General features: G+C 35.8%; 1 protein-coding gene across 1 annotated transcript in view; it reads right to left on the bottom strand.

The window, feature by feature from the left end:
* The window catches only part of TTC6 (tetratricopeptide repeat domain 6), a 334,483-nt gene that overhangs the window by 238,406 nt on the left and 71,544 nt on the right, over positions 1-24,533 (bottom strand). Inside the window, exons 3-5 of the mRNA XM_074290707.1 lie at positions 11,822-11,920; positions 10,152-10,358; positions 3,351-3,475 (exon numbers count right to left, since the gene is read on the bottom strand). Of these exons, the coding sequence (XP_074146808.1) occupies positions 3,351-3,475; positions 10,152-10,358; positions 11,822-11,920 (431 nt within the window). The remainder of the gene's footprint in view (positions 1-3,350; positions 3,476-10,151; positions 10,359-11,821; positions 11,921-24,533) is intronic.

Raw genomic sequence — 24,533 nt, 5'->3', positions numbered from 1 at the left:
TCGGGCCAGTAAATTCATTTTACAGGGGACACTGCACCTCATGGGATTATTTATGCGCCAAGAAATGGGGTTCCCCCTTTCCTTTCCCTCATTAATTACATGAGATTATATCATTATTTCATGAATGTCACCATCTTCACTTTCATATTTTATTCACCAGTTGTTCATCACATTCCTATTCTATTTCCTAGAGAGCTCATTTATGGCTGCTCAGGTAAGAAAGGATGAAACTGAAAATGAGTTCTACAGGATCTTATTTAAAGAACTTCAGTATGATTACAGCTATGGTTGAAAATTTGCACAAAGTTGCTCAAGAATTCTTTGCAGGTAATCATGGCTACTGCCATGATTACCTATTCTGTGATAAGACAGTACTTATGGCACTTTTATATCCATGACATGATTCAGAAATCTACCTCTACTAGAAGTGAAGAGAAGCACACACTCTGGAACAACTCTTTCAATCCTCATTCATACTGGCAGGCTGGATCCTCAGAGCATATTTGCTATAGATCCCCACAGAATCTAACAGTCTAGGAGTAGTTCTAAGGAGTTGGGGGGTGTCTTTCTAATAATATATCCCACTAAATTCCAACTTATTCACACCATGAATTTCAGTTGATATTAAAATAAGTCAGTTGATATAAACCATCTCAAAATTATGTGACACATTTATCCATGAAGAAATATAGAGTCCAGGGTAAAGTGGACTTATGCTTAAAGATCACAGGTGGTGAAGATGTAACTCACACCTCCTGGTTTCTAGAAAATCTTTTTTTTTCTTCTTTATGAAATACTTATGAAGTTTTTCTTGGGCATGGTTTAGCTTTTCTGATGAGCTCCTTGGAGAGTTTGAAAGTTGTCTTTCCTTGATACATTTAGTTTGTCCTTGGCTTCAAAGCCAAAGACACTGTTGTTAATAATTTTAAAATAGATATCATCTAGTCTTTCTAAAGTTTATTAGGTCTTTTTTCTGTCAAGGGATGGAGAAAATAGGATAATGCACTCTCCCAACATGCAAGAAATTCTTTCACTTGAGATTTGGCTAAAGATTTCTACCACTAAGTTGTGGCTAAAGACTTCTACCACTAAGCTGCCAGATTCTCAAAAGCCACACTAGCTTCTTGGGCCCAACTAAGTCCCTCAACCAAATTCTATTTTCCTACCTAACTTAGTTGAAATATATGTAATTGATTGATCCAATATTAGTGCCTACACTTATTAGACTTCTGATTGATTCAGTGAAGATAATGTTCATGCCCAAAAAAGTATCAGGAATAAATGGAGTAAAGTGAATGATTAACTCACTTTTCACCCTTACAAAAGGAAGATACCTATTGTTTTAAACCATTATTCTAGTACTTCTACGTCCTTCAAAGAAAGTTCTATGAACTTTTAAAATAGCATGTTTTCCCTGAGTTGTTTGCATGTTACCTCCTCCATTTTCTTGCCTTTCTTCATATCCCCAATACTTAACATTGTACCTGGAGCACAGTAGGAGTTTAATAAATGCTTAATTATTTGACACTGAGGATATACCTTGAAGTCTGAGTTCTGGGCAGAATCATATAAATTTAAGTTCTACAGGGGTGGAAAGTACTTGCAGTGTGTGAATTCAAGAGTTGGAGTGATGCTCCAGAATAAAGAGTTGGGTCAAGATAGAAACAAAATGACAGATAAAGACAAAAAGATGATCACTTTCATCTGTTCAGCTGGATCTGAATCTAAGAGATCACAGAGGAATCTATCACTTTCTAGAAATTGAGAGGAAAAGTAGTTGTAGTTGTGAATATTTTGATAATATAATTTTTTAAAAAAAGGAAGCAGAAAGATGTTTCAATTCAACATCATAAAGATGTTGAATTGGCTAAGGGAAAGTGGTCTAAAACTGTCCAAAGTCTGGACCTATTATAGGCATAAATCTCCTGTATTTTCTGTATATTATTCTATAATAAAACCTCCTTTCTTTTTTGATCATAATGATAATTTTTATGGCAGCAAAGGATTTTTCCTCAATCAATGATTTTATTATTAGTGTTAATTATAGACAACAATTTTGTCTACTGGAATAAAGTCACTGATAAAAGAAGTTGAACATAAATTTGGTTAAAGAAAAAATGGAAATAGTTGTTTGGAATACTAAAAAAACAAGAAAGAAATTAAGTCTTTATTTTTACAGATCTTATTCTTGTTCTTGCATAGATAGAATTTAATTCATTTGAAAAATGAAACTAGAACTGCACATCAATAAACTCTACAAATATTTTTGGCATGCTCCAAGAAATGATCTATGTTTTTACAGCATAGTCTCTTTAAATAGACTATTTGTCATTCCTTGAAAAACTAAGACAAACGCACACATGCACGCACGCACACACACACACACACATACACAAAACAGTTCTGTGTGTGGTCATACTACTTATTTCACTAAGTGCAGGTGTATGGTTTTATTTTTTTATCATTAAGTTTCTGCACCATTGATAATCTGACAGTATTTATTGAAGGCAAAATACTCTTTTGTCTACTGTCACTATTTGTTTTAATACATAATCTTGTTAACTGAATGAACTTAAAGCAATGCAGATAAACATTGGTATGTACAGGGTCACTTAGATGCCAATTTGTTTCATAAACTTTGGAATTCTTTTGCCATGAGTGAACTCTTAGCTAATTAATTGTGAGCAATATCCGTTTACAAACTTTAGGGTATGCCATAAAAAGGCTCTCTCCCAGGTTCAGTACACCTTTCAGGGCCCTCAGGAACAACAAAAGCTAATAATTAAGGCTTTTTTAGAGTCCTCATAAAGAATGAAATGAAGAAGAATTGAAAATAAACACTGTCATGAAAAGTACACTGGCAAAACCAAGTAAATCAGAGCTTCTACAAAATGAATACGAAAAAGCCTATATTTGTAAATATATACTTCTCACATTATTAATCTTTAGTATTCAAAGATTAGAGAGAGGAACTGTGTCTACTTGTCACCAAAACCACCACCAACCGTTTTCTATAAGAATCTTTTTTTTTGTTGTTGTTGTTGTTGTTGTTGAGGCAGTTGAGGGTAAGTGGCTTGCCTTGGGTCACACAGCTAGGAAGTGTTAAGCTTTGGAGATCAGATTTGAACTCAGGTCCTCCTGAATTCAGGGCTGGTACTCTACACACTGTGCCACCTAGCTGCCCTATATGAAATCTCTGATATGAGCTTTGCATCCTTGCCAATTTATATGTACATAGTTTCTAAATCATTTGCTTTATTTTTCTTTAAGATGGCTCCCTATGTACTTCCATCTTCTATTAAAAAAAAAAAAAAAAACTTTTCCTAAAATAAGTTTAAAATTTAAGTTACTTTGAAGTTGCTTTGGAAATCTGTGAGACCTCTGCATGGAATCTTCTTATTTGACTTTTTGGTTTGGCTCTTGGAGATGCTATAGCTGTCTTTCCTGTTATTTTCAAAGATTCTAAATGAGAAACCTAAAAAAAAAAAAAAAAAAAAGTTCTTATATGAAAATTAAGTTTTTTAAAAAGGAAAAAATAGTGCACAACCTTTAATTTTATTTTCATTTCCTTTAAGGGGACTACAATTTTTTTTAGTGAATATTTAGCTTCAAATCCACTCTTAGCCTTTCTTTTTTGTGGGGGGGGGGCTTTTCTGTTGTAGGGGAATTATGTATTCAGAAAACAATCAGTTTTCTCTCTGTATATGGATGGCATTTTTCATCTTAAGGCCTTCAGAGTAGTCTTGGATTACTCTATTGCGGAGAATAGCAAAAATAATCCATAGCTGATCATCCTACAACGTTACTGTTACATTGTACATAGTACATTTCACTTTACATGAGCTCATGGAGGGCTTTCCAGGTTTTTCTGAGAACATCTTGCCCATCATTTCCCACAGAACAATAGTATTCCATCACAATAATATTCAGCCATTCCTCAATTAATGGGAATCCCCTCAATTTCCAATTCTTTACCCTGAGAAAAGTACATATAGATCCTTTTTCTATTTTAAAAAAAATTTCTTTTGGGATACATGCCTAGTGGTGGTATTGTTAGGTCAAGGGGCATGCATGATTTTATCACTCCTAGACTTTTAAATGTTATGAAATCATGAATTCGGAAAATAACAATGGTCATATAGAGTCACACTGTTGATATGCAAAGCATATGGTGTTGGAGTCAGTGCCAGAATTCAGGACTCCTTTAAATCTAGGCTTCTTTCTCATGAAATATAGTAGACTATCATAACTACAACTTTTACAAAGTAAAAGCATTAATACTATTTTTACTTTACTCTGGAAAGGAAGCATAGCATAGTGTTTAGAACTGGCCTTTATATCAGGAGCCAGTGTTAAAATCCTGTCCCTTTCATAATCCAAGGTCCTGAATAAGACAATGCTCCTAGCAACTCTCAAAAACTGTAAGTTGCAAATAGTTGCTAATTTGCATAGAGAAATTTCCTCACCTAAATCCACAAATCATAGGTATAATAAAAATATTTTGAGGAGGAAAAATGTAATTTTTAAAAATAGCAAAGTAGGTTGCTTTAAATTTTCAAATTTCAAATATGTTCTGAATCTCTGAAAACTGATAAAATTATTGATTTAATCTTAGAGCACAATTTTTAGCACCTTAATGTAAAGTCAAGTAATATTTACAAATTTATATGACCTAAGGAATTATCACTTATAAGGAGATAAAGTAAATACTCTGACAAGGATTTCATTAGTAATGACATTGTCTTTTTTCATAGTCATAGGTTTATGTTATGGATTAATGCAAATGAAGTTTAATTTGAAGAGATTTTTCTGTTTCTCATCATTTTGGGGACCAGAGAACAGCAAAAGGATAAGTGAATGGTGTCCTTGAAGAAGTAGCAAAAATAATTAATAACTCACTTATATAGTACCTTTTAGATTTACAAAGTACTTTCCCTTTACAATAATTGTGTGAAATAGATAATCAGTCAACAAGCATTTATTAAGCAGTTAGCTTGTGCCAAGTATATTAACTAAGATAGGCAAAAAAAAACCTGGTCCTTATCCTCAAGTTTACATCCTAATAGGGGAGATAACATCCAAATCACCATATATATATATGGATATATAAAGCAGGAAGAGAGAGGAAAGGCCTCTTAACAGAAGCTAAGAGTTTAGCTGAGTCTTGAGAGAAACAGAAAAATTACTAGTTAGGACTGAGGAAAGAGAACATTCCTAACATGAAGACAGTTGTACAAAGGTGTTCCCTGGCTAACTACCTGTACAATGTTCCCTGGCTAATTACATGAAGTTGTGAGATCGAGTGTCTTGTTTGAAGAACTGCAAGTAAGTCAATATAGTGGGATCCAAAAAAGTATGTGAAGGGAAGAATAAAACATAAAACTGCAAAGGTAGGGAGGGTCAGATTATGAAGACTTTCAAATGCCACAGAAGAGCTCAGTGAGTCAAGAGATCTGATTTGGTCAGACCTGAGCACTAGACAAGTCACTGGCAGATGAGCTGCAGGTTAAATTGGAGTAAAGAGAGATTTGAGATGGGAGAACAATTAGAAGACTATTGCTACGAATCAGAGGTAACAAGAGGTTGGAGGAATGTGTTGGCTGAATGTTGTAAAAGGGATATGACTAGATTTGATCATAGATTGTCTATGTAGGGCAAGTGAGTGAGGAATCAAGCATGATGTAGAGGCTGTGAATCTGAGAGACAGAGAACAGGTGTACTCTCTGTATTAGTAGAAATAGTGGGAAGAGAGAAAAACTGGGGAGGAAAAAGGATGTTCTGCTTTGGACATGTTGAATTTGATATGCTACTGGGGCATCCAATTTAAGATGGCCAAAAGGTATATAAGACTGAACATAGATCTGAGAACAAAAATTCTAACTGAATCCATGGGATCTGATGAGATTTCCAAGTGAGATAACAGTGAGGGAGAAGAGGACAGAGTCTTGGGGAATATATCCAGTTAACAAGTGTGATCTGGATGAAAATCCAATATTGAAGACAGAGGAACAACAGTCTTACAGGGAAAGGGAGAAAAAAGGAAAGGGTAATATGAAAACCTAGAGGGACAAAAATATACAGGAAATCAATGGTGCCAAAGGCTGCAGAGTAGTCACAAGGAAGAGTATTGAGAAATGGCCATCAGATTTAACAATTAAGAGATTACAATGTGGAATAATAGAGTATAGTTAGTAGATTAGGGTTCTAATTCCATTTTCATTAGTGATTCAATTCAGCAAGTATTTGAGAGTCCAGGGTTATTAAAAAGAAAAAAAATAACCTGAAAACGATTCTTGCCAAATGTTTATATTGAGTCAATCATCTAGTCAAATCAGTTGACATTTATTAAATGTCTATTATGTACCAAGAACTCTGCTAAACACTGGGGATACAAGGAAAGGCAAAAGTCAGTTCCTATTCTGAAAGAGCTCATAGGCTTAGAGGGAATAAAGGGGGAAGACATTGTACAACAAAATATATACAGAGCAAATTGGCAATCATCTTAGAGAAGGCACTAAAATTCAGAAAGACTGGTGAATAAAAGGAAGGGAGAATTCAATATGTCCCAGGTAAAGGTAAATATGAGATAATTTGATAAGCATTAGCAACTAAAAAGATCCAGAAAAACTAGAAAGTGAAAAGAAAATGCTATAAGTGAAACTTCAGCTGAGTTTTGGGGAAAACCAAGGATTCTAAGAAATGAAGGTGAAGAGGGAGGAAATATATTTCATCATGGAAGATATAGCCTGTGCAATATAGGCATGAAGGAGGAAGATGCAAAACTAAGTTCTAGGAATGTCAAATAAGCCAATTTGGTAAAAACACATGGAAAGGAGTAATATGAAACAAGGAAGGAAAAAGTAGGTTAATGCAAAATTGTGAAAGGCTTTATATGCCCAGCTGAAGTGGTAGCAATAACCTGCTTTAGAAGGTTCTATGATCAAATCTAGTAGAATGCTTTAGGAAGAATCTTTTGATAACTGTATAGAGGACATATTGAAGAGGGGAGAAGTCTAGAAGCAGAAATAATAGGTAAGAGGCTGTTGCAATCAGAGGGGTGACATTATAAAAGCCTGAATTAAGGTAGTGATTGTATGAGTGGACAGATTTGAGAGGGGTAATGGATGCAAAACTGACAAGACGACAACTAATTAGATTTGGTAGGAGGAGAGAATGAGGGAGGGGAAAAGTTGATAATTACTCCAAGGTTACAGATCTGAGTGACTAAATTTAGGGAGAAGATACTGAGTTTTATTTTATATATGTTGAATTTGAGATGCTTACAGAACATTTTTAAGAACAAATTTAGTAGGCAGTTATGGAACTAATTTTTCCCACCTTTCTTTGTGTTCCAAGTGCTGTTTATTAGGTACTTAATAAATATTTGTTGATGAAAGAAAAATATGAAGGAGCAGAATATAAAGGAGCAAAGCTCATGAATATGACATTACAGGAAATGTAACAATAAAACAATCTGGAAATATTAAAAATTAAGGGCAAAGTTCAGAGAAAAACTACAGAATGCCATCAAAGAGGAGCAGAAAATTTCCGGATTATTAAAAGTCAAAGTTTCAGTACCAGAATCAAATTACCTATCAAAAAAAAAGAAAAACAAAAACCCATGATAATTCAAATCACAATGTGAAGTCATAGAAGAAGATTATGACATAATGAAATCAACTGATTCACAAACATTTTTTAAGGGCTTAGTACTGGAGATACAAATACAATGAATGAAACAATTGCTACAGAAATAAGAAAATCAGTTTTAACTACTAAATCACTTCTCCTACAAAACTGAGTACAGTTTTTTCATAGGGGGGAAAAATAATAATACTTAGATTTCTGTTCCTTTCTGGAGAAAAAAAAAAAAAAAAACCTAAGAAAAAACTAGGGGCTTAATAAATGTTCCCTGGCTAACTACCTAAAGTTATGAGATTGAGTGTCTTTTTTGAAGAACTGCAAGTAAGCCAATGTAGTGGGACCCAAAAGAGTATGTGAAGAGGAGAATAAAGCATAAAACTGCAAAGGTAGGAAGGACCAGATTATGAAGACTTTCAAATACCAGAGAGGAGCTCAGTGAGTCAAAGATCTGATATAGTCAGACCTGAGGCACTGGAAAAGTGCTCATAAAACATTTTGACAAGATGAGTCTTCCTGATTCAGGCTTAGTGCTTTCTATCCCCTGGGGCCACCTAGCTGCCTCCCCAAGAGATCCGTGACTTTGTGCTATATGAGGACTAATTTAAGGAATTGAGGATGGATTTAGTTTAGTAAAGAGGGCTATGGGAAGGGTTATCTATTTCAAGAGATGTCACAATGAACAAACAACACAGGAAAAGTGATATTTCAGAATTGTTTTAGTATTCATTTCTCTGATCATTAGTGATTTTGAACTATTTTCAAATGGATTTAATAGATTGTTTCTTCTGATTTTTCATATCATTTAACCATTAATTGAATGGTCCTTTACCTGGCAGATGTGTCAATTCCTCCCCAACCCTATTCTTTAAAAATTAGATCTGTGTTATCATTTGTAATTAATTGCTTAAGTCTTTTACTTTTTCCTCTAATATCCTATTGATTTTAATCTTTATTCTAACCAACTGAAGACTTAATCATGTTCATATAGCTGATTTTGAAAAAATGCCTATTCTATCACTTCTTGTTTATTAAAATATAGGGAATTTCATTTTTGTAAATTGGATGATTACATCCAGACTTCCTTCTTGAAAAAAGTATTCATGATATTTCCACTCTTGGGTTTAGGTTGTCAAAGACTAGTTCAGTGTTTAGCACACTCTGTAGTAGGGTTAATTATCTGTGTCTGTCTTTAAAGGACCAATCTTACTAAGTATAGATAGGTTCATCAACAGTAGTAATGCATTCTTCCTCCCTAGTATCTAAAAAAAAAAAAAAAAATACGAAACAACCTTCCCTCTTGTGTTTCTACAGAAATGGATGCAGAATAACTAATAAAACAGTAACAACAAAGTTGCATCTGCAGCCATTTCTTTATGCTGCTTTGCCTAAATATTTTCAGAGATTATTCAAGGCCTACCCTTGATTTGTATTTTTGTTTTAAGTTTGTCAAAATAAAAATAATCAATTTTTTAAAGTGGGAAAAGGAGTAATCTGAGAAGCTTTTTGAAGGCAGAATCATCAGATGACAAATAGTATTTGTTGGGAGAGAAGTTTTTGACCTTCTTTGATAAGAAAGAAAAGCATAAGTCTAAGTTGATAGAACTCCATCAGTGGAAGAATTCTCAGAAGCGTCTTCTAGTCCAACTTGGATCTAACCAAGAATCCTCACTATAAAATGACCAACAAATGATTACTAACTAGCCTAGACAGGAAGAACTTCAGGGAGGGAAACCACAAGATTTCTAAAGTGGAAAAAAAGAATGTGGTGCATTAACAAGAATGGAGAAATTAAGAACGGAAGCCATTGTCAGGCAAGAAAGAGGAAATGACAAGTTTGAGTTTTATGTATGATAAATCTGAGATTGTAATGGCATACATGGAGAAGTTAGAATTAGAAAAAGAGAAAAATAAGCAGTTAGACATTAGGAATTGGATCTTGGTCCAGTTATGAGAACTTAAAAATTCAGCAAACAGAAATGAAGATTATTTTAACAGTACCATTTACTTTGCAATAGAAGAACAAAACTCATAGTTTAATAAAATTATAATGTAGTGATTTAGACATAGTAAACAAAATTCTATGATGATGAAGCACTGTGTACTCAATATAAATACTGGAAAATAAGAGGGAATGAAACTAAAACTTCAGATTATCTGCCTTTCAGATGTGCCCAGGGGAAGAAAATGTCAGCAATATGCAAATCTGGGTTTAAAAGTTCCATTTTTTTTTTTTTTAAGAGATTTGAAGGTAATTGTAGGAAACTAAGTTTGAGTAACTACACTATACATTTTAAATGTATGTGTATCATGCATTTTTGTCTCAAAGGAGGAAAAATTTTTAATATCCTGTTTTTATTGTCATTAAGAACATTGGGAATAAATGGAGAATTTATTTTTTCAGTTCTCTCTCAAGGTAAATTTCACCCCCAAGAGAAAACAATTTAGCTGTTTGAAATTTATCTTTAGCTTCCATCTTTTGTTTCAATAAAAAAAATACTGATTTTTACCTGGAAAGGACCAGGTATCCATTTTGGTAATTTATTTTGTGTAGTATCCAATAGTGTAGGTAGTTCACTCAGAATCTTGGTATCTAAAACAGTCTGAAGAAGTTCCACATGTTCTCTCTCAGCTTTTGGCTCTTCCACATCAAGATCATAGTCAGTTTGTAGAGAACTTAGCTCATCTTCAGCCATTCTTTCAATTTTCTCTGGAGGCTACAGGGGGAAATATATACATAAAATACAGACACAGGCACAGGCACACACACACACACACACACACACACACACACACACACACGCTTGGCTTCTTTGCCATCCCAACATTGTAAATCATGCAACTTAATTCTTCATAACAAAATCACCACTGAATTATCATGTCTTGAAACTGAACAAAGAAAGTTAAACTTCCTAAAAAGTTAGGAAAAGTCAAGAAAGTGGCTTAAGAAAAATAAGAGCATGCAAGTGAACTTTGCAATCTTAATTGTAATATTTGTTCTTGCTCAAGTTATTACATCTAGAGTCTAATGAATTCAGCTTAATACAACTTCCCCCACGTAACAAGCATTTGACAATCTTTGGGTGTCTTAAAAGTGTTATATCTCAAAGAGTGCTGGATTTGGGTTCAGATCCAGGCCCTGTTATTTGCTATCTATGTGATTCTGGACAAATCACACACAATGTTGATCTCTCAACCACAGTTTCTTTTTTTCTTTTTCTTTTTCTTTTTTTTTTTCCTGAGGTAATTGGAGTTAAGTGACTTGCCCAGGGGTTACACAGCTAGGAAGTGTTAAAATGTCTGAGGCCAAATCTGAACTCAGGTCCTCCTGACTTCAGGGCTGGTGATCCATCCACTGTGCTACCTAACTATCCCTCAGCCACAGTTTCTTCATCTGTAGAACAAGGAGATTGAGCTGCTTGACTTTTGGGCTACATAACCACTATTGTCAACATACACATTAATTGATTTGATTCCTAATTTGTTGCCTGAGCAATTAATTCCCAACTAAAGATAGGGAGATGAACCAAAAGCTCTGGGGCAGAGAAAATAGAGCAGAAGCTGGTCTTTGGAGATTAATAGGGGTAAAAGCATTATGGTAGTTTATATGGCACTTTCAATGTCTTAGACATTAGAGGACGATAATACTAGACAGGACAATTAAACATTGCTTCTCATTATTCATTGTTCTCCTTTTTCTCCATTCCCAGATTCAGCCAAACTACTCTCCCCTCCTCACATAGGCTATTCTACTCGCCATCCTTGTACCTGAAATGCCCACCCCCTTCATTTCTGCTTCATAAGATCCCTCACTTCCTTCAAGATGACCATGGTAGATCCTCCAGCTCTTAGTGGCCTTCTTTCCTATCTTATTTTTTATAAGTATAAATTGTTTCCCATGATGAATAAAATTTTCTTGAGTTGAGGAATTATTTGATTTTTTGGATTCCTACCGGCTAACCTAACACATAGTTGGAACTCGATATTTGTTGATTGATCATTTTTTACATCCCTTTCACATCATGAATTTTGAACATGATTTGTAATTGTGTTGTTCAGTAATACTGTCTAAGGCACAAAAATATTTAAAGCTGATTTCATAAATATGAAATGTTACAATTGCTTGAATCTAGTACAAGAATGCAAAGAAAGGGAAAAAAATGAAGATCACAAATTTTACCACTAGAAGTTCTGCAGTACTTTCTTTCTCTTCTGACTCTTCTGTTGCTTCTGCTGCTTCTTCATTCTTTTCTTGATACTTCGTAATTAAAGATACCTCCTTCAAGGAACAAAATGAAAGATATTTAAAACATTAAGGGGAATTCTGTGGAACAAAGAATCAATCAATTTTTATTATAATGGAAAATAAAGTAAAATATTATTTATGGATTTCAAATTTGTAGTATTTAAGATTGTTTATGAATTATAAGGATAAACTGATTACCTAAAAGAAATTTCATCACCATATAGAAAAACTCTGTTTTGGACACTCTACACCTTCTCAACTCACCCTTAGCTGCCTCTGCTCTCTGGAGGGCTGAAGGGGAGAGTACTAAACTCCTACCAAAACCTTTCTTTATAGGGAGTTCACAAATTTCCTGCTAGCTCTTCACCTTCTTTTGGGGTATCATCTTTCCTCATTGGATTATAAACTCTGTAAGAGTAGAGACTCTTACTTGTTCTTATTTGTATCCCCAGCACTTAGCACAGTACTTGGCACATATTAAGTGCTTAATAAATTGAATTAAATTATTGAATTAAAATACTGAAAATTGTATGTTAAAATAAGCAAATATTAATTCATAACATATATTTATAAAATGATTGCATGAAGAAGACTAAATAGAAACCAGCATGAATTTAGGCTATATACAAGTAAGAATTTTAATAAACTTGAAACAATGACTCACATTAACAGGCACTATTGTTTTTCAGGTTACTAATAATGCCCAATGTCACTATATGTACTCTTATTTAAGTCATTAAGGAGAAAACTTTATTATTTATAATAATAATGGATATAAAAGACAATTTAATGGAACATGCATGGGATAACCTTTGACTTCTTGCTAAAGCATGTGCATGTATGTGTTTGTGTCCATTAGCTTCTAGTTGTTTTCTTGGTAGCTATGATAGGAAAAGGAAAAGGTCTCCTAAAGAAGAGACTTAACTAGGAAGATTTGCCCATTCAGACAATAAAAGGAAGTACAGAATCTTCATCTTTATCTCTCCCCCTCCTTCATCTTGTCCCTCCTTCATCTGCCTTTATCTGTTTTCTTCCCTCCTTCCCTCTCTTCCTATTTTACTTTCTCCTCAATCTTGTTCAGACCCCATCCTGATTGAAAAGTTCATTGTGTTCTACTCAGGTCTGAATGGAGAAAAATTCTTTGATTTGATTGCCCAAGGCTGGGGTTATTTAGAAGTCAATGACTAGATCAAAGTCAAGAGATCCCATAGGACCTCAATAGAATAGTTTCATTTCTCATAATAATAATAATAATTTAATAACAACAAATATAATATTCATTTTCTTTCTTATTAGCTATTAACCAATCAAAAGTGGATTTCTACCACCAGGATACTTACTCTTCCAAGGGCATATAAGCCTTGAGTGGGTTACATGATGAGTCTTTGTCATATGAGTGTCACTGATTTTTTTTTTATTACTTATATGCTAGCATGATTAATAAATGATTAATAACTCACAAATTCTGAACTTTTTATACATCACAGGGGCTAGACAGGACATATAATTTCCCTCTCTGCTTTTACATAACAAATCAGCTGGGAAAAAATAATATATACATGTTATATGTTAAAAGGTTGTTGTTTTTTTAAGATGTAAAAAGTAGTAAGATTGTCGATATATTTGATTATTTTTTCCCACTGTTTCTCTTTTAAAGTTGTATACAACTTGACCCCAACCTATCTTTCCAGGCTCATGGGGCTTTAATTTCCCTTCCACTTGTCAATTTAGCTAAACTGACCTTGTCTCTTTTCTTCTTATACACACTGTTTTCCAGCTCCACCTTTTGTGTCTTGGCCATCTTCCTTTCCCCAAAACGCTAAAAATCCTTGAAGGAGAAAAATCTCCTTCAACCCTGCCTCAGTTAGAGACCACCCCAGGGAATCAGATAAATTGGTTTATCTAGGTGGGGCTGGTTCAGTCCTGAGCTAAAAAATTCCAACCTTATCCAAATGAAGATCTTCAATTCAACTCCCAAGCTGTACCCAGCCCCATCAAGAGCAACCTCTAGCTTGCAGTCAAGGCCTATAAAAGAGCCAAACTAAAGACCTCCCTTTGCAGAGGTTCCAAAGATTCCAGCTATCCCATGCTTGCTATGCCAAGGAGCCTCTGTCCAGTGGAATATTCTTTTCCAGTGCCACTTTCTTATTTCCCTAACCAGATATCATGCCTCTCTGTCAGGATTTCTAACCTTACTTTCCAATTCCTATAATAAATTTCTTTATCAATCTAGGTTTTCAGGTCTGTAAATTTCTTTACAGAGAATCTCTGTGCTGCCAGAAGGGAGTTCCGCCAAAACTCCCTATCCTTGCACCAAATTCCAAAGTGGTACAGGGAAGCCAAACCTCAAACTTGCCACTAGACCTTATCATTTAATTCCCTGACAACCAGAAACCCTAATCTCATTTTGGTTCCCTAAATCTAGACCTTATCATTTGGTTCCCTGACAGAATGGAACCCCGAAAAACTAGACATCATTTGGTGACTGAACAGAACCCCAAACTCTGGACATTCAAAACCACATAGGGTTTTGAGTTATTTCAGCAGTATTCTCCCAGAGAGAATATCTAGAGATAATGGAACTGGGAAACATTTGGCTTGAGAAAAATCCCCTAACTGAAAAGCTTAAGATGCTTAGTTTTGCTGGAAGGGAATCAAACTCATTCGGCCCAGCCCCTCAGGGGACAAAGGACCTTCCTTTGCATTTTAAGGCACTTCTAAACTCCTTTTTCCCTCACCAGACCTGAATCCTAGGCTTGTTAGCTTTTTAAATATTCTGCTTTTAAAGCCCTGCCCTCAGGCAGGAAGTCCGAGATTCAAGAGGAAGTGTCTCTTTAAGAAATCTGAACACCCTCCCCGCCCCCAAGACCAAGGAGAAACATGGCCATTCTGGGGACCCCTCTTGTGGGTCCAAGGCCAGCACTCTCTTTTATTCTGTGCTAGGGAGATAACCAGAGAAACTTAAGAGAAGCCATGATTGAGGTCCTTTTCCCACTCCACTGTTACTTACAATTCCTGGGGTCTTTAATTATCAGGCTGTAGCCTCCAGGAAAAAGGTCATTGAATTGGGGCTAGCCTTGGAGACATCTATCTACCTTTGGCTGCTGCTCCCGGGACAGGGGAGGGATGGGACCGTCTCCTTCAGGTCTTGCTCTCCCAGCAAGATTTTGAGGTTTGGTAGGCTCCCCCTCCCTCAAGTTCCATTGTGGAATTGACAGAGGAATTTCAGGAAGCAGCCAGGTAAGAACATTACATTTCTTTCTCCTCCACTCCCTCTCCATACTTCTGGTCTTTTCCTCCTCCTCCCCCATAGTGGGGATCCAAGAGGACCTCAAGGCCTGTTTCAGACCTCTCCCACATGGCTTGATAACCTGCCATTTAAATGCTCCTCTCCTATCCCCTTATTGGAGTACTGTACAGTGGGGAGATTGGGGACTCAATCTTATCTTCTCAAATCTCCTGAAAAGTTTTCCATCAACTTTTCAACTAACAGAAGTTTACCTGCAATCTGGACACGCCCATCTCAGAACCTTTGGCCAGGCTCTTAAAGAAGCCACAGCAGCTTCCAGCCCTCTCAGGAAGCATGCTTGTCCCATACCCTGTAAAACCGGACTTGGTTTCCCTGATTTGGTCATTCTGCCTTAGAGCAGTGCCTCCTGTCACAGCCTTTTTTTTTTTTTTTTTTTTTTTTTTTTTTTTTTTTTTTTTTTTGAGCAGAGATGCCTTTTTAATGCAAATTCCTCCCAGAGGTTCATGCTGTAGGTGTCTTGGAAACTGTTCAAGAGACCCCAGTCCCTGTCCTGAGTTTGAGTAGGAGAAGCACTGGAGGAACTGCCTCTCCACTATGACAGCGAACACTACAGGGGTTGAACTGCCCTCCCTCCCAGCATCCCGCTTTCTGGTAGGAATTTGGGGTTTGGCCCTGTCCCCCTCTTGCCTTGCTCCACAAGTACACCTGAACACTAGCCAGTAAGTTGGGTAGATAGGACTGCTACTTCACTCTCCCTCTGGTCTCTTCCACCTGTTATGCCACAGTTTCCTTGAGCTGTTCTACCTCAGTTTCCCTGCACTAGTTTCCCTTACTGTCCTGAGTTTCCCTGAATTGTTCTATCTCAGTTTCCTTAACTGTTCTGCCTCAGTCCCCTAAGTCATAAAACCCCCCTGGTTCATTAAGACTGAGGACCATTTGCTCTAAGGTTATAAATTGTCAATGGGAGATGAGGAGCAGATCAGACTTCCTGACTCCTAGCTCCTTCTGCCCCCAAGAATTTATGACACTGCCACTCTAAAATATTCCAAAAGATAAAACTATCTCGGATACTTCACTGACATCTTTACTTCTGTTATTCAAACATTCTAACTCTGGCTTTTGGTAAAAATTTACAACTCCCCCCACCCCATTCTGACAAGTTTCTAATTTTCCTGCTCTTTTTCCTTTCCTTTGTCTGAAGAGCTATAAAAGTGTTTATAAATCCCCCATTCATTACTGGATACTTTGAGACGAGAGTCCTGTCCAGTCAATTAAACTCTCCAATTAATAAAAAATTAAAAAAACTCTCTAATATCTATCTTGCCTCAGTTTCTCCGGCATTACACACCCTTCCCCATAAAAGTGAGGATAGTAGCGGGGAAGGCTCAGGATCTTTGCTTAAACCATCTTAGTGGAGGAATCAACTCTATTTTTTTAAAAAGAAGCACAGACAGTTAAGAGATTCAGTAGTGTTAGATGATCTATCAGCATTCTTAAAGGCAGCCCACAGAAGGGACCTGATGCATTTCCTTTAAAAGGCCCCATTCCTGAATGCCACCATCTCAACCCTGGAGAATACCCCACTTTTAATCTGCTCCTGATATCTGTTTTCTCTAGGCTTCAGACTTTGGATTTTCAACTGCTCATAGAGAACATGGGACGAATGACTGGAGACAACTGACTGGGACGAATACCCCTTAGGATGCCCTGCTGACATTTTCAGACCCCACACCTCACACCTCACCTCCTGGCATGAACCCCCCCCAAAATTTCTGACTCTTGCCAGCTTGAAGCAGTTACATGAAGCAGAGATCTGTGCCTCTTTATCCCAAATGCATTTGGAGGTGACTGCTTGAGGGGGGAATGAAGAGGGGACCCCAAAACTCTAAAAATTCTTGAAGAAGAAAACCTCCTTCAACTCTGCCTCAGTGAGGGACCCTGTCCTGAGGGAATCAGATAAAGTGGTTTATCTAGGGGTAATGTTTTGTTTTTTGTTTTTGTTTTTTTCCTTTCTTTTTCATCTTCATCCAAAAAGCAGTACACAATAGTAGCACCTAGCACAGAATTTAATTAGGAAAAAACTCACCTAGGCCAACTCTCTCATTTTCAGGTGAAGAAACTAAGGCCCAGGTAGAAGTGACTTGGCTATGGTGATATGGGTAATAAGCAACACAATTGATATAGCTGGGACTCAAATCTAGGTTCTCTGATTCCAAATTTCCACTATACCAAATCATATCATAGTTAGTACAGAAAGAAAATTAGAGGTCAATTAGGTCAACCTCTTCATTTTTTCCAGTGAGATAATTAAGGACAAGAATTTGAATGGTCAACTGTACTATATATTCCCTGCTTTCAAACTTAAAATTTTTTAAAGTCTTATTTTAATAATAACATTGCTGGTTGGGGTACAGAACTTTTGTTAATATTTTGTTAACTAGGGAGGATCCTCTAGTTTTAAGGGAGTATTAGTTACCACATGTGGTCATAGTAGCAAAATTTAGCACTTCAGACATTTAGTGTTTCTTCAATATCAATAATACTTATGTCAGTATATATTACCTTAATGTCTAATTGATAATGAAGTTAATACTTGAATAAGGAGGCAAAGATGAGTTATTTTATAGGTTTTAAACAAGTAATTGTTTTTACAAATGACTTTCTTGAGAAACCTCATGATTTGCATCTCTTTTCCTTAAGTTCTGGCAGACAAATGCTAAAGGCAATCAGCTGTAGAAGTCAGTTTGCAAGAAAAAGATGCATATGTATTTTACATACTTTCTTGCTATACTTGTATAGCACCTGTGCTGCTATATGCTGTTATGGAAGTGAATTCCATATGGGTGTGGAAGAGTTGTTAGAAGCAGAGGAATCTTTCCCTTAGCTGAGAACAGATAAAATTTGCCTATTATCTTTCAGAGCTGCCAGAAACGGCCTTCCTCCAAACTCTTGACTCTAAGAAAGTCTTTCATCCTTCAAGGAGATGCTGTCCTGAAGGGTAAGAAGTTGCTTGTACCAGGAAAGTTATACTCACTAGAAACCAAGTATATTTTCTAGCACTTGCCAAACTAATAGCAAAACTGCCATTGAAAAGTTCAAAGACTATATATATATAAGCAAAATTCCAGGTGCAGACCAACAACAATCACTTAAACATATTTTGAATAAGGCTAAATTAGATATTATAATCCAGAGATAGGGAGCAGCACTAGCCAACTGTGAACAAAATCAGAGTATACTATAAAATAGGGAAAATCAATGAATATGCAAATGTTTTTGTCCCAAAGCCCTCTAGACAACAAAGCTGTAATAAAACTATTATGCCACAGTTCTCACTTTCCATAATTATCCTGATCCAGTCCCGATTCAGTTTCCCTGCTTCCCAAAAGCTCAGTCCTGCAAAACCTCCCCTCCCTCTTTATCAGAATATTTGATAAAGATAAAATATCTTATGTTTTAGAATATCAGAATGCTTATCCCCCTCACAAGCTACCAGAATGTCAGATACCGTCTTTATCAAGATGCCTCACCCCCATTTCTGGGGTTCCTCCCTCCATGCCTCCTCTCACCCTGTCAGAACCAGACTGTCAGAGTCCCATTCCTGCTTTCAGAACCCTGACTCTGCCCCCTCACCTCAGTCTACCCTGAGTCTGAGCCATGTGTATATATGTCTTTGAGAACTCTCATTGTTTGATGGATTCTTGGAGACGATAGTCTCATTCAGCCCTGGGACCAAACCATGGATCCATTTGGTCCAGTAAATCTCTCCCTTTTAAATAAATTATTAAATACTCTCTAATCTCTATCTTGCTCAGTTTCTCCGGCATTACAATACCAAAGAAGATATGAAAGCTATTATGTAATGCTCAGATAGCTAAATTGTAATCAAATGGAAATATAGCCAAGTACTAGGGAAGCATTATAATACTTTGTATATGAATGTTGTTTCATTTGAATCAATATTCTTTTATTTATCTATAGATTACTGATAGTGAGAGCAGATGGCAGATGAATGACAGAAGCAAAAAAAATTTATTATATGACAAGTTCTGGTATCTTGAAGAGACTTTGTTGAGACAATGGCAAAGGTTGGAGCTATGCAATGTATATCAGGCAAATGACTAATATGCTCCTCTTCCTGGCAGCAATTTAAGTCTCTCTTACAGAAGGATTACAGGAAAAGAGGCTAGAGATGTATATTCTGTTTCCCTTTAAAATACACAATAGTACTGTCACACATGTATATGTATTCACTATATCATCATTGACTCCTCATTCTCATTCATCTGTCATATCTAATTTGTTGTAAAATCATTTTTACTTTTCTGTCTCTCATAAATGTTACCTTCTCTTCACACAGAAATACAACTTTTTTTTGAACTATCACCACTTTCTATACTTAGAACACTTTGTTGCCTAAACAACCTACTCAGAAACCAGTTAAACTTTACAAGCAGGAACTGACAGTGTTGGTTCTGAGTCTCAGGTATATCCTTATGCCTGAGAGACTGAGGCTAGTGGGTCTTTTAAACTCACAGTTGGCTATGCTAATCTGATGCCTCCACTAAGTAAATTAGCATCAATGTAGTAAGCCCTCAGTGCTCTGACCTGCAATTAGCCACTATACCTCTAACCTAGATCAGATGAAGAGACCCATTCTTTAAAAATAGAAATAATAGCAGCAACACATCTTTTATTCTTGATTAGAATTAAATGTTTTTATGCCTTTCCTGGGACACAAAATGGGGTAAAAGTCACTTATGAAATAAAATAACTTGAATGGAAATATATTTTGAATGACTGGCATACCAACTCAAACTAAAACAAGTTACTGTGACTTTGTATATCCAACGTAAATGGCATCTTGACAATATATAATTCCAAGTGCTGTACAAATAAAAAAAGTCCTGCTGCTCAGTCCTTTTTCAGGAAATAATTTCACTATTAATAAGCTATTTATATAATAATTGTTGTTCTGTCAATACTAACATTTTTGTAATCATTAGAAGACACCTCCTGGAGAGCTCACAACACTATGTTGTGCTTTTAGGTAAAACTACTGAAACATTAGTAAAGGGCAATTAAAAGTGAATCTATTATTATAACATTGTCTAATCACACACAGGTTGTATAATAATACAGTGATCAATTCAGAATGTTAAGCATTTTTACTAAAGAAAATATAATACAAACCCAAATTTCTTTTTTCAGTGACATATACATTTCAGATATCTCATACATAGGTTATAAGAGTTACTGTGCCAAATATAATATTCTTTATTAATCTAAAAGTATTTTAGTTCATTCTTTAGACTTTTATTATAGTGTTCTTTTAAGAGAAGCTAAGACAAGATTCTACCCCCAAGATTGTTCAAGTCTAGTTATGGAAAACAAAATTAACAACCAAACAATTAGCAAACAATACAATGTATTATTGTAAGGAAGTGATAAATAATATGGTATAGACTATAAATACAGTAAGAGATTCAGTCTGGAAAGACTTGGGACAGAAGACATGCATTTAGAAATACTGTTATGCCACAGTTCTCTTTTATTGACCTGACTCAGTTTCCCTAATTATCCTGATCCAGTCCTGTCTTGGTTTCCCTACTTCTCAGTTCTGCAAAATCTCCCCTCCTTCTTTATCAGAATACTTGATAGAACATCGGAATGCCTCTCCCCATCCCAAGCTATTAGGATATCAGATACTGTCTTATCAAGATGCCTCTCCCCAAGTCTGGGATGCTTCCCCCTGATTATGTCATCCCCTCTCCGGAGGTTCACCCACCTAGTCCTGCTCTCGTAACCTGACTCCACCCTTACCTCAGCCTACCCTCTGCCATGTGGTCTGAGCCACATGTATATATGTCATTGAGATTCTTGCTGGATTCTTGGAGAGGATAGTTTCATTCAGCCCTGGGACCAAACCATGGATCCAATTTGATTCGAGTATATCTCTCCATTTAATAAATTATTAAATACTCTCTAATCTCTATCTTGCTCAGTTTCTCCAGCATTACAATACAACACTCCAAATTTGCCAAAGAACTGTTATTTAAGGGTACATAAAAAGCCTTAGATAAAGGTAGTTTTTCTTAATCTCTATCTGGAAATGGCACATCTGAAGACAAATGTATGAAATGTATAAACATTAAATCTGAAAACTCCTCAGATTATATAGCCAAATCTGAATTCTCTTACTATCCAATTTCAAAATGAAAACTTGTCTTAACTGTTACTTTTTCTTCAATATCAAAACTAAAAAAACATGTATTTCAAAATTTTTATCATCTCTCAAACAGACCAGAACCAAATACTAGCTATTGAAATGACAAAAATAAACTGAGGGAAAGAAGCATAGGAAAGAAGAAAATTGATCATTTTGATGAAATCTTAATTGCTGCTCCAGGAGTATTTTTTTTACTATAAGCAGCAGTATTATTGCTATAATAAATCAGAGTGATGGAAACTCTCTCCCTGATCTTTGGGGGCAAAGGATCAAAAAGGCCCTGATGTAAAGTGTGTCCCCTTTAATCTTTGGGAGAGGGTAGTCCTGAGTCTCAAACCCTCCCAGCCTCTAGGAGGGGTCCCACCCTCCTATTCATAGGAAAAATTCCCAGATAGTAATCTCCTATGCAATTGGAGATAATGCCAGGGACATGATCACCTCTCTTTTGAAAGTTCCAGTTCCAGTTCCAGGCCAAAATAAATCCCATATAACCAAAGGCCTGGCAGCCCATCTCTTCTAATTCCTAATCAGGAATGCCTGCTGAATTTGCTTTTCAGTGTAAACACACCTTTGCAAAAGTTCTAATAGGAGTTTGCCTGCTAAGAAAGTTGTTTTCTTAGTGTAATAAACCCATTCTTGCCACAAACCTTACACCTGTATTCATTGGGTTTGCGAATTTTTTCACAAAGCTTGCGGACTGGCCAGGGATCTCATTACTGTTAGGGGATTTCTCACAACTCAACAAGAGGTATCTTAATTAGGTGTCATCAGTGACTTTTACTATTAAATTACACAGAATCTTAAAGTTTTAAGGAATCTCAAAGTTCATTCGAATTCAATCCATATGTGAATAAGCATCTTCAAGCTATCCTACAAATAGCCTACAAATAGAAAAGAGCTACCTACTGCCTCTCAAAGCATACTGTGGTACTTTTAGATAGTTTTCATTGTTAAGAAATTTATCCTAACACCAATTTAAATTGACCTTTTTTAGTAACTGCTACCCATTATTTCTAGTTCTGTTTTCTGGGTCCAAACAGATTAAGTATAATCCTTCCCTTAAAATACTTGAAAACAACTATTATGCCTCTCCACCTCTCCCATCCTTTTAAAGCTAAACATTGTTATGCCACAGTTTCCTTTAATTGTTCTGCCTCAGTTTCCCTAAATTATTCTGCCTCAGTTTCCCTAAATTGTTCTACTTCAGTTTACCTAAATTGTTCTACTTCAGTTTACCTGAATTGTTCTGCCTCAATCCCCCTGGTTGTAACTCCTCTGACTATTAGGACTGATATAACTTAGGGCTGGCTATTCTAAGATCATAAACTGTAAATGTTTAATTTCAGATAAGAGGGAGATCTATTTCAGACATCCTGGCTCCTAGGTCCTCCTAAAATTAACAAGATTTTATGGTCCTCATTCCCAATCTGTCAGAACCAAATTATGGTTCACTCACTAGTACTCTATCCTCCCTCCTCTGCCTTTCTCTCTCCTGATTGCTGGAGCCCTATAAAGAATTCTTGGAATTCTTCACTTATTACTGAATGCTTTGATACTTGAATCCAGTTTAGTCTGCTGGGAACAACATGGATCCTGTTTGGCCCCAGACAATCTCTCCTTCTCAAATATTAAAAAATCTCTGAGCTCTATCTTGTCTCAGTTTCTCCAGCTTATACATCCCTAATTCTCTCAAGTAATCCTCATATGACATTTGACTTGAGACCTCTTACTGTAAAGGGCTGAAACTATGAAAAAGTGCACTTGAATCAGACAACTGAGCACTTAAGGCTAATTACTTATTTGACAATGACGATTAGCATATGTTTGGGAAAATGGCCCTTCTCACTGGTGCTGGCTCAACATTTGGGGTTAAGATAATTGTAGGCAAGGATTAGAAGGTGGGATGACAGAGGCCAGAAACTCACTTGGAGGCAGGATGAGGAGGAAAAAGGTGGAGATTCTGGACTCCAGAATCAAGAAGAAAACTTTGGCAGAACTCCTGGCAATTTGCTTGCTTCTTTAACTTCTTCCTCCCTAAAGACCAAGGTCTTTTACTTATCCTGACTCTGGCTGATCCTGAGATCTCCAGGGAGCTAGTTTAGACTTAACATTTTACTACTGTCCTTGGGAAACTCTCAATCTAATTACATCCTTCTGAAAATTTGGCAAAACCATAACTGCAAACAATATTCAAGATACAAGGGCTAGGGTTTAGTAAGACTATAAATTCCCTAGTTCCAGAAACTATGAATCAATGCAGTCTAATATTGCATCAGTATTCTTACTATGTTTTTAAGTTATGAGCTTAGATTGAATTTATCACTAAAAAAAAAATCTTTTTTTCTGATGATTTGTTATTTAATCATGTCTTTCACAACTAGTATTTCAGTATTTTTTAAATTAAAGCTTTTTATTTTCAAAATATATACATGGATAATTCCCAATATTCACCCTTGCAAAACCTTGTGTTCCAAATATTTTTCCTCCCTTCTACTCATCCCCTCCCCTAGATGGCAAGGATCCAATATATGTTAAATATGTACAATTCATGTATATGTATATGAATTGTACATATTTAACATATATATATATATATATATATATATATATATATATATATATATATATATATATTTCCACAAATATAATACTGCACAAGAAAAATGAGATCAAAAAGGAAAAAAGTGAGAAAGAAAACAAAATGCAAGCAAACAGTTCCCACACTCCTTTGTCTGGATACAAATGGTTCTTTTCATCACAAGATCATTGGAACTGGCCTGAATCATCTCATTGTTGAAGAGAGCTATGTCCATCAGAATTGATCATTGTATATTGCTGCTGCTGCTGCTGCTGCTGCTGACAGGCAAAATGATCTGATTCTTATGCTCATTTAATATAACATCAGTTCATGTAAATCTCCTCTTCTGTTAATCTGGAAATCTATATATTTTTGTAAATATTCCTCTATTTCACTTGGATTATCAGATTTATTGACATATATTTGGACAAAATAACTTCTAATTATTGTTCTAATTTCCTCTTCATTGGTATTAAGTTCTCACTTTTCATTTTTGAGAATAGCAATTTGATACAAACTTTCTATATGAAGCTAAAAATGTCTGATATTCTCTCTGAGCCAAATCTGATGAGACTAAGATTCAAACAAT

Source organism: Sminthopsis crassicaudata, chromosome 2 (genome assembly GCF_048593235.1).
Source record: "Sminthopsis crassicaudata isolate SCR6 chromosome 2, ASM4859323v1, whole genome shotgun sequence".
In the NCBI taxonomy this organism is placed as follows: Eukaryota; Metazoa; Chordata; class Mammalia; order Dasyuromorphia; family Dasyuridae; genus Sminthopsis; species Sminthopsis crassicaudata.
The sequence above is the reverse complement of the archived record's forward strand: the minus strand, read 5'-3'. Positions and strand labels throughout refer to the sequence as shown.